General features: G+C 54.3%; 1 protein-coding gene across 1 annotated transcript; it reads left to right on the top strand.

Annotated features, from left to right (window-relative positions):
- The first annotated feature begins 722 nt into the window (after positions 1-722).
- ACADS (acyl-CoA dehydrogenase short chain) lies at positions 723-13438 on the top strand. The gene is made up of 10 exons (XM_008507079.2): positions 723-952; positions 2549-2712; positions 10100-10249; positions 10503-10614; positions 11124-11275; positions 11579-11749; positions 11820-11957; positions 12115-12210; positions 12374-12430; positions 12580-13438. The coding sequence occupies exons 1-10, from the start codon at positions 907-909 to the stop codon at positions 12730-12732; spliced, it is 1239 nt and encodes a 412-aa protein (XP_008505301.1). The 5' UTR covers positions 723-906; the 3' UTR covers positions 12733-13438.
- The last annotated feature ends 1037 nt before the right edge of the window (positions 13439-14475 follow it).

The following is a 14475-nucleotide window of genomic DNA, read 5'->3' as shown; positions in this document are numbered from 1 at the left end:
CTGGGAGGGTGTGGCTGGTGCCCAGGAGCCTGTGGAAGGCTGGCTCACACTTGTGCTAAGGGACGCCCCTTGTCAGGTGGATGAAATCGCCATAGCTGCCTGGGCAGGGTGTAAGTGCCCTGACGAGGACACTGATGACCAAATGCCTCCCTGCTCCCAAGGAAGCTCTGCCCCACTATTGGGAGTGACACACAGGGGACTACAGTGCAACAGGGAAGTAGCAGCGCCACCTCGCCTTCACAACCTCGGGGGAAGGAAATCTTCCCAGGCAGCCCAGTTCCCTGCGCCTAAATACTGAGCACTAGAGCCAGACAAAACCCTTTGCTCCTCCTGGAGCTCGCAGACTAGTGTAGCCTCATTAAGTGCCACGAATAAATAAAACAATGGGATGTAGAGTGTGTCGGGAGAAACACCGGCCTCCCGCGGTCAGGGCAGGCCTCGTGAGACCCGAGTGAAGGGAAGGAGCATTCGGGCCGAGGGAACAGTGATTGAAAGGCCCAGAGGCGGGAACAAGCCAGGGGTAGTAGAGAAAGCGGCCTTGTGCGGCTGGAGTAAAGACAGCAAGGGGGTGGTGGGCGTGAGGCCGGAGAGGTAGGCGGGGAGGGCCACGTAGAGCGTTGAGGCCACGGAACTGGATTTGAAAGATAGACCCACCGTCGAAGGGTCTTAGGCTCGGGGGAGGCCCGACCTCGGAAACCTCGCGAGAGGCCGGCTTCTCTCCTGGGGGAGGCGGGGCTCGGGGGAGCCGCGGCAGGCCCTGCCCCCGCGCGCGAGCGCATGTCGGTCCCGCCCCCGAGGCCTGAGGGGCGGGCTTGTGGGCCGCGCCGGCACCGCCCCCCGCAGTCCGGAGCCCGGGCGTTCGTGCCCCGACGCCCCGGTTGAAGCGCAGCGTCGTCTCTGCCCTCCATGGCCGCCGCGATGCTCGCCCGGGCCTGCGGCCCCATCCGCGGAGGTGAGTGCGCTGCGGCCCCGCCCTGCGGAGTGAGTCGCGGCGGCAGGAACTCCCCTGCGGCGGGCGGGCGTGAGGGGGCGAGCCCTCTGGCGGCGCCGGCGGCCTTTAACAAGGTTCGGCCGCTCCGCGCGCCTGCGCGGCCCCGGCTCCCGCCCTGACCCCGGCCTGGCCGTGCCCTGACCCCCACTGCCGGCCCGGTTCTCACGGCTGCATCCACACCCGCTGCCCTCATTTCACGCCCCCGGAGATTCAGGGTGCTCCCTTCCTCCGGAGCCAGGCCTGGGATTGAACCCAGACTCTGCATCTGTGACCTTGGGCCAGACGCTCAGCTCCTGTCAGCCTCAGTTGGCCCATGTGTAAGATGGCCACAGTAATGTTACTGTTCTCATCGAGTTGTTGTAAGGATTAAATCACAGGGTATGTAAAACAGTGCAGTGCTTGGCACGTTACGAGTGCCCAGTAAACGTTAGCTCTTGTTGATTATTTCATACAGAACCTTTCCCATCTTATTTCTCTCCAGCTGCAGCAGCAGTGACACCTGTGCCCAGGGCTTCCTTAGCCTGGTCAGGACCCACTCACTCTGAATCATACCAGTAAAGGGGACCCTCACTGAGAGCTGTCTCTGCTATCCCCTGTGCTAAGTGCGACAGTTAGGATCTCTTTAATTCTCCCAGCCCCAGGAGCTGAATGCCCTTGTCTTCCACATTTTATAGAAACGGAAGCTCAGTCAAGTTGAGATCCCTGCCTAAGGTCACAGAGCTGTGCTCTTATTATTATTGATGTACTATCAATATTATATAAGTTATATTGATGACTGAGTGGCATGGTTGTATGCAAAGTGTTGAGCGAGCATAGTAAGGGTTGAGTTAGTGTGGGTTTCTCAACAGTGACACTGTTGACATTCTGGGCCGATAATTCTTTGTTGTACGGTCTGTCCTGTACATTGTAGGATGTTTGGCAAGATCCCTGGCCTCTATCCATTCTGTAACCATAGCATTCCACCTGTCAACTTAAAAAGAATATAGGCAGTTACCTTACCGGTACAATGAGTTGGTTCCAGAATAATCAGAAAAGTTGCCATTTGGGAAATGCATGCTGTGACTACCATAGGCCAATTCAGAGAAAAAGGAGGAGTAGGGAGGAGCTGTTCTAGACGAAAGTTCATTGGAGTGAGAGTTCAGGGTGGGGACAGCGCCTCACTGGCTGACCTGAGGCCTTTGCCGTTGGCCGTTGGGTGGGTTTGTTGCCCCAAGAAGAAGTTTTTCCTCCTGCTGCGGTGGTAAAGTAGTAGCCAACTCCCCACTGGAGATGCAATTAGGTCTCCTCCTGTTTGGGGTGATTGACCAAGAGTGCTAGGGCCTGAGAGCTCCCTCTGCAGGCCTTCCCGACTCCGATGTCAGTTGAGGTTTCTTTTATTCATTTTCACATACCCTTCAGTTGTGACAACCAGAAATGTCTCCAGACATTGCGAGATATCTCTTGGGGGGTAAACCACTGAGTTAGTGGATCACTATTAGTATTATTATCTTCATCGTTCTCATTATTACGCAAGGCCGCTTGCGTTCTGCTTCCATTGACTGCTGTTCTTGTCGGCAGCTCTCCGTCCTCAGGACTGGCGTCGGTTCCATACTATTTACCAGTCTGTAGACCTGCCCGAGACACACCAGATGCTGCGTCAGACGTGCCGGGACTTTGCCGAGAAGGAGCTGGTTCCCATCGCGGCCCAGGTGGACAGGGAACATCTCTTTCCGGCAGCTCAGGTGAGAGTCTCAACCTCAGCAGCCGGTGCCGGTGATGGTGGTCTGCCCTTGGCTCCTGAGAGTGAGTGGTGACAGTGACAGCCCGAGACGCTGAGACTCCAGTCAAGGAACCCTAAGGCGGGTCCTGGGACCCAGAAATTCTGTGGAGGTTTCCCTTATCCAGCATGAGGCCTATAACCAGGATTTAACTTCTGGAGTAACAGTAAAAATGGTGGGTGGTCAGTATGCTTACTGTGTGCCAGGCCTTGTGCTGTTAATAATAGTCGACACTTATAGAATGCTTACCATGTGCTAGGCACAGTTCTGAGTCCTTGAGACGTGTTATCTCGTCTGTTTCTCACCACAGTCTGATGAGGTGAAGGTATAATTATTGTATACCGTACTTACAGTTGATGAACCTCAGATTGGTGAGAGGGTTAAATAATACGCACAAGGTCGTGGAGCTGATGAATTGCGGGGCTAAGGGCTTGACGCCAAGTCAGTCTTCATCCAGACCTTGAGGTCCCAGTCAGCGTGCTCCCTGCTGTGGCCCTGTGCTCTTGCATTTGCCTTAGCCCATCTGTAATATGTGTTCCTGCTGCACCCCCTGGCCTGGCAAGGTATCTGGCACCCGGTATAAATACTCAGTAGATTTTTGTTGAGTAAATAACTTGGGAAAGAGTAGAACTTTCTGGCCTCTTTGCCTGTTTTTTAGGGTGGAATTCACGTGTAGTAGTCACTATTTATGTGTCGTCTTTGTAGTCACCATATGCATGTCTTCTAGGCCCCAAGGCCGCATTTCCAACTTAGTAATTGTTGTGTGTCACAGTGTGTTGGGCACTGTGAATGGACTGTGGGAGTATCGAGGGAGCTCGAAGCGGAGAAGGCGAGTGGCATTCTGGGCACCCAGATTAGTTGGGCAGCTTTTAGGCATTAAGCATTCAACATGTGTCATCTCCTTTAGTCCTGAGGACATCCCCACCTACAAATTTAACCTCCATTTTGCTTCCTAGAATGCTTGCAAGGATTAAGTGAGATAATGTATGTCAAATTCATGGTGCCTAGTACTGGAAAAATGACAGCTATTAATACTGTTTTTGTCGTTTCCATTAAGGTTGAGAAAATTGAGGCACAGAGAGATGCCTGATTTTCCAAGGTTTACTGGTCTCTGGAGCTAGAATTCACACTCCAAGGCTGGCTGGCTCCAAAACCCGCCTCTATCCACTATCCCCTTGGTTGTCCTAGCCGCCCAGCTAGCAGGCACGGAAGCCCTATTCTAGTTGGGAATATTATTATTCAAGGGCCTAAACTACCCCTCTCCCCTCGGTAGCCACACACACTGCTCTCGGTAACCTCCCCTGCCACATCGTCTCTCAGCACCATTAGTGGAGACATGAAAGGACTCAGGCTCTTTGTGAGTAGGGAATGGGAATGAGCAGACAGGCCAGTGAAAAGCAGGAACAGTTTACAGGCGCTGCCCCCAGAGCACTTGTCCGAGACATGGCTGTGTGTTGGGACTTTTCCTGCCAAACGACAGACGGCTTGATTTATTTTTCCTATATTATTCCTGTATTCCCTCAAGTTATTACTAATATTACAGACGTAGCTTTGCTCTGCGCAAGAAAGCTGGTAGTAGAAGCAGGCTTTTCACCAACCTACTCTTAAAGTCCTCTGGCTTTATAATCTACTTGCTCTCGGGGGCTAGGGAATTTGCAAGGGAATCCTCCTAAATGGTGGCAGAAGTGGCTGCTGGAGGAGGAAGTCGTGGCATCAGCCTCCTTCCCTTCTGGCACGTGGGGCCGCTCAGTCAGGATTTGCTGGATGCACGACGGCAGCTCAGAGCGGTGATAGCATCTGTAGTTGGTTTTATCTCGGACAAGGTGTTTTCACCTCTGTCATGTCATTAGATTCTCACGTGTCCCGCTATTACCGTCCCCTCTTATAGGTGAAACAGGCAGTTCTATGAATTGCCTGAGGTCGTCGAGCTGGGGAGAAATAGCGCTAAGTCTTCTCATCTCGCCACCGTCACACATGAACTGGACTCTCGTTTTGGTGACTGGTGGCCTACAGAGGTCATTGCTCAAAGTTTGTTTCCCTTCACTAAAGATTGAGGGCTGCTGGCTTTTTACGTTTATCATTCTCTCTCTCACTGTGGATGGTGCTAAGCTCTGAGCTCCAGAAGGGATCGAGGGCTTAGCAGGCAGAAGGATCAAAGAACTGGACGCTGGATAGTATGGCGGGTTGCAGAATTCAAAATAACACCATATAGTGTTTTAAAATAATAGTCATAATAACAGGGATAGCTGACATGTGGGGGTTACTGTATTCCAGGTACTTCTACATTAAATCTTCAACACAACACTCTGAGGTAGTAACTTAAATTATCTCCAGTGTCCAGGTGAGGAAACTGAAGCCAGAGGTTAAGTTTCTTGCTCAGCAGTCACACAGCCAGATACAGACTCCTAAGCCACCCTCTGGCCTGTGGTAGGTGCTTGTTAGTGATTTCTGTTATTTTTTTCCTGAAGAATTCCCCCCACCAAAAAATGGGTTTTTGAGGGAGGGGACAAGGAGAGAAGAATTGAGAGGAGGGTGGGCCAAGAATCAGGTGGAAGGCTGGCGCCAGTTTCTGTTTATTTGGCTGATTTTGTAACCTCGGTTGGACTTTAGTCTTTCTGGATCCAAACCAAAAAAAACAAAGGAACACATGAATTTACTGTGCTATTTTGTTATAAAAGGCAGCAGGAAATAGAATGATGTTTCCAACCAATTTTGGCCTCCTCAGGCTAGAAGCATACCTGTGTATAATCATATGTCTAAAACTTAACTCAGTTTCTGCTCCTTCACTCAGTGAATATTTATTGAGTGACTTCAGTATACCAGTATACCAATATACCTGAGCTAACATCTGTGCCCATCTTCCTCTGTTTCTTGTCTGTGGGTCGCCACCACAGCGTGACTTGATGAGTGATGTATGTCTGTGCCTGGGATCCGAACCCACAAACCCATGCCACCAAAGTGGAGCACGCTGAACTTAACCACTACACCACAGGGCCGGCCCCTTAAAGCATTGTTTTTATGTGAGGAACCCTTTAAACATTTCCCAGATGTGACAGCAGCAGGAACTGAAGATTTGCTCTTTTGTCGCAGCAGCTAGGAAAGGGGCTTGCTCTTTTTCACATTTTCTCTTGGGAGTTTGGAGACCGCGAGGCTTGGCCTAGTTGGTGGTGCTGCCTCTTCTCAGGATGCCGGTCCAGCTTCCTGGTTCACATACACAAGGGACCGAGAGTCACCACTGTGGGTCTGAGCTCTAAGTAGTCCCCCTTGAGATGGCTCTGAAGGTCAGTTTGCAAAAATATTAGGAGGCCTTGTTGCTGTTCACCAGTTACTGTCAACATAACTTACATCAGAAGTGATGTATAGGGGCTGGCCCCGTGGCCTAGTGGTTAAGTTCACGGGCTCTGCTTCGGCAGCCCAGAGTTTCACGAGTTCAGATCCTGGGCGTGGACCTAGCACCGCTCATCAAGCCATGCTAAGGCGGTGTCCCACATAGCACAACCAGAAGGACCTACAACTAGAATATACAACTATGTACTGAGGCGCTTTGGGGAGAAGAAGGAAAAAAGAAAGAAGATTGGCACAGGTGTTAGCTCAGGTGCCAGTCTTTAAAAAAAAAAAAAGTGATTTATACAACTGGACACATACTCTTTTGGGCAGTTTTGCTGCTTTTCATTTCTTTTGGTTTCTTGTTCTTTTTGATTATCTTGTCTCTTCTCTCCACTGCCCCCCCTTTTTCTTTCCCTTGCTGCTGGTCACTTTTTCAGGATACACTTGAGTCACTGTACATTGCCACCATTATTGCTTCTGTCTCCAATTTTTTGCTAGAATGTCCCTCCTGCTGGCCCTCTAGAGATATGTTTCAGAGTGAGAAAGGTTGGGAAAAAACAGCTCTAGTCATCACTGATAAAATGGGGCGAGCTTGATGTCTACAGGCATTGCGGATGGGGTGGAGGAGTTCATACTGTGAAGCATGACGGAGGCAGATGTTTTAAAAGATGACACTGATGGCGAGAAAAAGAGGGAGGAGAGGGACATGGGTCAAAACTGGGGGAGATGACGCCTGCTAGGGTAGTCATTTGGGGGCAGTAGCTGTGAACTCCTACAACTCCCGGCACAGTGAGAACTATCAAGACAGCCAGAGGGAAGGGTTGTTACATAGAGAGGAGAGTGCCAAGACTTCTGGCTTCCTGGTGGCCTGACGCCATGTGTCCTGGAAGTGTCACCTCTCCATGTGAGTTCCCCCATGGGTAAAGGGAAGGTGGAGGATCCTTGTTCTGCCTACGCTCTGCCTGGCAGTTTTGGTTCCCTTTTTGTTTCTTGGGATGAAATGGTGTCGTGGGGCGAGTGGTTAAGCCGTCCGTTATTCCAAGATAGTACTGAAGAGCTGTGGGATGAAGAGGAAGGCTGTGTCTTAGTGTCCAGGGAGGCTGGATGGCGTGAGACAAATGGAGCTTTTGCAGCTCAGTCTGTTTTGCTGGGAGGCCAGAGAAAGCCTCCAGCAAGGTTCCTCTTTGGGCCTGAGCATGAATCTTGGAGACCTGTGTCTTTCTAGCGCCTGGTGGGATATGGCCCAGGTTCCTAATCCAGCACCGCATTCCCTGATAAAACACTGTTTTCACCCTAGAATAGGTTTGTTGGATGCCTTAAGTGTGGGGTCGAAAGGGCTCTGTTCTGAGGCCACGCTTGTGCCGGCACAGGGCTTCGAGAGTCCCCAGGTCCTGTTCTGAGTACACTGTTGCTTAAAGCACTCTCTACTTTCAACTCCCCCACCCCCTGGTTGACTCCCGCCTGCTGAAATGATGCAGCGTTTCTGAGCAGGAGCGCCCCCTCCTCCCCCAGGGGTGTGGTGACCACAAATGTTTGTCTTTTTAGCGACTCTCAAAATGACACATCCCTGGTAGCTCTGAGTCCCATTGATCACTGTGTACTAGTTTCCTATTACCATTGTAACCAATTACTACAGACTCAGTGGCTTAACACAGTACAAATTTATTATCTGACGGTTCCTGGAGGTCCAAAATCCAAAGAGGGTCTCGCTGAGCTAAAATCAAGGTGTCGGTGGGGCTGGTTCCCCTGGAGGCTCTAGGGAAGACCCCACTTTCTTGCCTTTTCCAGCTTCTAGAGGCCGCCTGCATTCCTTGGCTCATGAGCTCCTTCCAGCCAGCATTCACGTCACCCCGACCTCTGCTTCCATGGTCACATCTCCTTCTCTGACCCCCCTGTCTCCCTCTTTCCCTTGTGAGGACCTTGTGATGACATTGGGCCCCCCAGTAGTCTGGCATAATCCCCATATCTCAAAGTCCTTAACTTAATTATGTCTCCAGAGTCCCTTTTGCCATGGAAGGTGGCGTAGTCATAGGTCCCAGGGATTAGGACGTGGCCATCTTTGAGGGGCTGCATTCTGCCTCCCACACACTGGCCGTCCTTCCCCATGTCTCCTCCCCTGTCACTGCAGCCCAGTGTCTGCTTGGGGGGCTGCAGACCCTGATCAGCACTTGCGGGGTCAGTAGCTCAGTGCCACTCAGCAACCAGGTTTCTGCCCCCACTGGTGTCATGCATGGGAGACCCTGAGGGGAGTAAGGCCCATCCCAAGCTTAGAGTCTATGAGAGAGTTTCCCACGGGAGCAATTCAAGGCAAAATCAAATAAGTGATCTCATAGAGGGACACACAAATTATTATGGAAATGCAGTGGATTCATAGATGTCCCCTTCTCCTGTACATTGTCGTTGAGATGAGATCTTGTCAGCCACTTCCTGACAGTAAGTGCTGTTCACTGATCACTCACCTTGTGCCAGGCACTCGGCTCACATTCCGTGTGTATTGTCTCAGTTAGTCCTTAAAAAATTCGATGAGATAGGTACTCTTTGGGGAGGGGGTGTAACACTTTTATAATCACAGAAGTAATATTAATTATAGAAAAATGAGAAAATATTGCAAACATTCTTCTGTTTGCTTCTTTTAAGTCAAAATAGTCTAAGAATGTGGTTACAGGAATCAAATGACACAAAGGGGCTGATGAAAAGCAATGGTCCCTCTTCTGCCCCACATCCCTCCCGCTCCCCAGAGGCAGTTGGTTTTAGCTGTTTCTTCTGGAAGCTGTGTAGCAAAGCAGGCTTCCAGAGGCTAATAGCTGTGTCTTAGGTCAGAAGGGGCAGAGCTGGGCAGGGTGCTGAGCTGGTTAAGATCCTGGAGTCATTGCCCGGGTTCCAGTCCCAGCCGCAGCCCCGAGCAGCTGCATCACTTCTTTGAGCTCCAGGTTCCCGTCCTGTGACGCGAGGTGGACTCACACCATCGTTCTCATCAAGCTTTGGAGAGGCTCAGATGAAAGAGTATCCGTAAAGTACTTATGTGGTGTTTGGCAATCCGTAGGTGCTTGATAATTAATCATTACTATTATTGTTACTCCAAATCAAAAACCCCAAGCTCTTACCATTTATTCATTCTTTCGCTGGCACTGGGAGTATCACAGTGAACAAAAACACAGTCTCTGCCCTCGAGGTCAGGAAGAGAGACCTTAATCAAAACGAGCACAGCAATAGGTGTGAGATTCCAGCTTCTTGAGCGCTGCACGGGAGACGCACAGGTGCTACAAGAGTGTGTGATTAAAGAACTAGACTTAGTGAGGCCTGAAGAAGTGATGCTGGAGCTGAGATCTGAAGGAAAAGAGAAGATAGTAACCTGAGGGGGCTGGCGTGGTGGCGCAGCTGTTAAGTGCGCACATTCCGCTTTGGCGGCCCGGGGTTTGCCGGTTTGGATCCCGAGTGCGGACATGGCACCGCTTGGCAAGCCTGTTGTGGTAGGCATCCTACATATAAAGTAGAGGAAGGTGGGCATGGATGTTAGCTCAGGGCCAGTCTTCCTCAGCAAAAAGAGGAGGATTGGCAGCAGATGTTAGCTCAGGGCTAATCTTCCTCAAAAAAAAAAAAAGATAATGACTTGATAAAGGGCATTACTGACTGGAAACAGCATGTGCAATGACCCTGTGGTGAGGAGGGGGATGTGTGTGGTACACTTAAGGGACTGAGAGAAGGTCAATATGGTGCTATGCTGTCATGTTCCTTACCTCGGAGGCCCCTGAAGCCTTCCTGTGCTTTCCACTTGCTCACTGGTTGTGGCTGTGGACACAGAGGTGAGCCAGTGCAAAGTGTTGGGGCAGGATGGCTTGAATGAATGGTGCTGTCCTGCAGACCTCAGCTGAAGCTAGGTCTTCAGCCTCGGGGATCATGGGGTGGGTGGATGGGGCCTGAGTTTCCGCAGGCACTGGCTCAGGGGCAGGAGGGGTTGGTGTTGGGGAGGGTGGGCCCTGGCCCCCAGCAGCTGCCCTTGCGGTGACATCCTTCCCTGGCCCAGGTGAAGAAGATGGGCGAGCTTGGGCTTCTGGCCATGGATGTGCCTGAGGACTTAAGCGGTGCCGGCCTTGATTACCTGGCCTATGCCATCGCCATGGAGGAGATCAGCCGGGGCTGTGCCTCCACCGGAGTCATCATGAGTGTCAACAACGTGAGTGCCCCCTCCTGGGCCCCTGGGACACACAGGTGGAGGGGAGGCTCCTGTAGGCAGGCAGGCACTCTGGCCATGTGTCCCAACATCCCAGGCCCCAAGAGCTAGGCCTTGGTTCCCAGCCCCTGACCTCCTCTGGACTCCGTCCTTTCAGGTGGGCCTCTGGAGAGAGCAGGCCTTGGGGTGGGGTCCGCGAGCCCGCAGTTGTGCCTGGGCTCGCAGGCCTCCGACCACCCACCTCTGTCCCCACCAGTCGCTGTACTTGGGGCCTATCCTGAAGTTCGGCTCCAAGGAGCAGAAGCAGCAGTGGATCACTCCTTTCACCAGTGGTGACAAAGTCGGCTGCTTTGCGCTCAGTGAACCAGGTACTGTGGTGGGACAGTGGTCTGCCCCAGTCCCTTCACCTCAGAATCAGGGTGACAGACTGGGACTAGAGCAGGGTGGCCCCCGGGACAGAGGCAGGAGCTCGGGCCTGTGCTGACTTGGGTCAGCTGCTCGTTGCTTCCTGAGGCCGGAGGACAGGCTTTCAATGTGAGCGGCTGGGGCTTGAGCTCTGGCTGCCTGGGATCTGCCAAGGAGCGTATGGTCACCTCAGCTGAGCTGGGCCGGCAGGGACGTTTGGCTCTGGGGTCCCTTCGGCCTGAAGATGGCCAGCTGCTACACGCCTCCATTGCCCACTTGGATTAGTCTCTAGGAGCGTGGGGAGCTGGTGCGACCCTAGAGCTTTCTCTCAGGAGCCTGATTCTTTGGAGGCCGGGGTGCTGGCTCTTCGTGCTTGCCATCTGGGGCGTGAGGCTGGGCTCCCTGCTGAGCTGGTGGCAGCACCTGTGGGGGGTGGAGGTGCCGCTGGATTTTGAGCCTGTGTGTGGGGCAGGGAATGGCAGCGACGCGGGAGCAGCCTCCACCACTGCCCGGGCAGAGGGTGACTCCTGGGTCCTGAATGGCACCAAAGCCTGGATCACCAATTCCTGGGAGGCCTCAGCCACCGTGGTCTTTGCCAGCACAGACAGATCCTTGCAAAACAAGGTGGGGACCCCAGAGAGAGGGTCAGAGAGACCTCTGGGTTACAGTCATTTCATAGTTTCCAGATCCCAGGCTCCTTGGCTCTATGGAGCTGTTTCTGCTCTGGGGCACCTGGGGCTGTCCCTGTCCCTCCCTCCCTGTTGTTGGCTTGGGGCTGGAGCCTGCACCTTCCGCAGAGGTGCCAGCAGACAGCGTCACAGCCCGAAGTTCTGGGGAGGTGGAAGGGACCGGAGTTTGGTGTGGTTTGCCTAAGGGCGGTGGCCTAGGGTAGCCTCAGAAGGTGACAGGGTTTGTCTGCCCTGTCAGGGCATCAGTGCCTTCCTGGTTCCCATGCCAACACCTGGGCTCACGTTGGGGAAGAAGGAAGACAAGCTGGGCATCCGGGCCTCATCCACGGCCAACCTCATCTTTGAGGACTGTCGCATCCCCAAGGACAACCTGCTGGGGGAGCCAGGGATGGGCTTCAAGATAGCCATGGTGAGCTGGCAGTGGGGGTGGGGCCCCAGGATGAGGCCCTGGCCAGCCACTAACCAGGTGGTCCCCACAGCAAACTCTGGACATGGGCCGCATCGGCATCGCCGCCCAGGCTCTGGGCATTGCACAGGCTGCCCTCGATTGTGCTGTGAACTACGCTGAGAACCGCAGGGCGTTTGGGGCGCCCCTCACCAAGCTTCAGGGCATCCAGGTGAGGAGGTGGAGACTTCAGGAGCCGCGCCTCGACACTGGAGGGTGGGACCCTTTCACCTCTTCCTGTATCCTCCTCCCGCTTCCCTCCTGTCCTTGGAGGGAGGGAGGGGCAGCTGACTGACCTGGAGGCGGCGGGGTGGGGCTGTTTGTTGCAGTTCAAGCTGGCGGACATGGCCCTGGCCCTGGAGAGTGCCCGGCTGCTGACGTGGCGTGCTGCCATGTTGAAGGATAATAAGAAGCCTTTCACCAAGGTGCCTTTGGGGAAGGGGTCTCCTCAGGCCCAGAGCTCTGATGGACCAAGGGACTGAGGGAGAAGTCGGGGGGTGGGGGGTTCCTTGGGCCTGTGGGTTTATTGCTCTGAGAGGAGGCTCCCCCCAAAGTACAGTTTCTGACCTCTTTATCCCCTGTGGTTAGGAGGCAGCAATGGCCAAGCTGGCTGCATCAGAAGCTGCAACTGCCATCAGCCACCAGGTGAGTGTCCGTGGTGCCTGGGCCAGGCCCCAAGGGTTGAGTGCCAGCTGCCCCTCCCCCCACCAGTCCTTTTGTGTGGCTGGTCCTGCCCCTGTCTGTCCCCAGAAGTGGGAGTCTTCTCCCTTCTGAGCCCCTCCTTCCCACTGTAGGCCATCCAGATCCTAGGTGGCATGGGCTACGTGACAGAGATGCCGGCCGAGCGGCACTACCGTGATGCCCGCATCACCGAGATTTACGAAGGCACCAGTGAGATCCAGAGGCTGGTGATCGCTGGGCAGCTGCTCAAGAGCTACCGGAGCTGAGCCCCTCCATAGGGGTGACCAGTGGCCCCCCACACACCCCCGGGAGCCGGGCTGGCCTGAGGACCGAGGGAAAGGGGGCGGGAGCCACGTGGCTTTAACCTCAACTCCCAGTTAGAGAGTTTGGGGCGGGCGGGCGGGGGCCCTGCCTCCTCTTGCCAGAACCACCCCGCGCCAGCCCTTCGGGTGTGGCCTGTCTTGCTGCTGTCACCTCTACCCACCCCAGACCAAACTGCCTGGGGGAAAGTCTCAGGGAGAAAGGAAAGGCGAGGAGGCTGTGACCCACTTCTGAAGACACCTGCCTTCTGCTCAGTTTCTCGGCTTTGCTCCCCCTTCACGTGCCTTATTTTCTTCATCTCAGTGGACCTGGGACCCATCAGCTCTGTTCCCATGGGCCCTGGTGCTCAGCAGGAGACCCAGGTGGAACAGGCTCTTGGCAGTGTCTGCTCTCTCCCTGAGGCCTGGGGTCAGGAGTGGAGTTGGGTGGGGGCCAGAATGACCAGGCCTCTAAGTAGCAGAGTTGCGTTCTCAGGCCCCAGGGTGGTCTCGGGAAGGCTGTGGGCCGGGGTGATGATGGAAGCCGCCCAGAGCCCCATAACCCATTCTTCTCTTAAAGTGTAAGTGAGTGGGGGGTGGTGATCTGATTCGTGCTTTGGGATAATCAGATCTGGGAATTGGCTGTAAGTAATAAAGCATACCTGTCCCCAGACGGTCGTGTCCTCGCCTGGGTACTCCTGGGAGGGAAGATGGTCCTTTAGTCTGCTCCCTGACATCCCCGCCTTGTGTGAGTGTGAGTGTGTGTGTGCGCGCGCGCGCACGTGTGAGTGTGTGAGAGGCCGACTGCGGTGGGAGGGTCCGTCTCTGTCCTGGGGGAGCTCCAGCAGGAGGCAGAGTTGGCCAATACCACAGTTCAGGAAAATAAGGAGCTGGGTCCAGTGGGCCTGGGCGAGTGTCCAGGTGAGTGACCGCTGAGCAGGAGGGCAGGCCATCAGGGCCGCTGGGCCAGGGGGCATGGTCACAGCAGGTGTGTGCTTGGTGGGCCCAGCCCCTAAGCAGGAGCAAGGAGGATGTCAGATGGGCTGGGGAGGGGGGGAGAGCTGTGGAAGGCCTGGGGAGGAAATGGAGACTGTAAAAGCATCCTTTTTTGCTTATTATTTGGATGCTCACAGTGGGCCAGCACTGAGCCTGCTAGTGAGAGGTTCCCAGTGCCACTGGGGCCTAGTGTAGTGAGGGAAGCAGCTGGAAAAGAAAACAAAAAAGAGGGTGGAAAAAAAGAGCAAAGGCAGATTTCAGGAGAGGAGAGGGGGTGGGGACAGCTCTCTGCAGAGCCACAAGGGCAGGGAAGCTGACCTGTCATTGCTGTGAGGTCTCTGGAGGGGAGGGGGCATGGAGCAATGACCCTGGAGCCACCACTAGGCCTCCAAACAACACCGGCTGTGTGGAGTTTTGTGTTCCACCGTGCTGCACCCCCGAAGGAAGCAGCCTTGAGCCGTAGACTATTCTCACTGGGGTGCCCACTAAAAAGGCTCCCATACGGGACACCACCCACTGAGGGCTGCTATTGGGGCGGGGCTCAAGGAGGGGCACCTGGGCTTGGTGGGGGAGTGGACATGGAGGATCCAGGGCCTTAGGAGGAGTGGGCGTCCACGGACAGGGCAGGGCAAACAGGTGAGGTCTTCCTGCTACCAAGACACACCAGCAGCCAGAAACGGCTTCCTTCCTTGCACTTGAGGTCAGGCAGTGGCC

This window comes from Equus przewalskii, chromosome 7, assembly GCF_037783145.1.
Source record: "Equus przewalskii isolate Varuska chromosome 7, EquPr2, whole genome shotgun sequence".
NCBI classification, from domain to species: domain Eukaryota; kingdom Metazoa; phylum Chordata; class Mammalia; order Perissodactyla; family Equidae; genus Equus; species Equus przewalskii.
Note: the sequence above shows the minus strand (reverse complement) of the source record. Positions and strands in the feature narration are given on the sequence as shown.

Coding starts and splice junctions, on each gene's coding strand:
- ACADS (XM_008507079.2), top strand. CDS start 907: ATGGCCGCCGCGATGCTCGCCCGGGCCTGCGGCCCCATCCGCGGAG. Junction 10,615..11,123: donor CTTTGCGCTCAGTGAACCAG/GTACTGTGGTGG, acceptor TGTGTGGGGCAG/GGAATGGCAGCGACGCGGGA. Junction 11,750..11,819: donor TGGGCTTCAAGATAGCCATG/GTGAGCTGGCAG, acceptor TGGTCCCCACAG/CAAACTCTGGACATGGGCCG.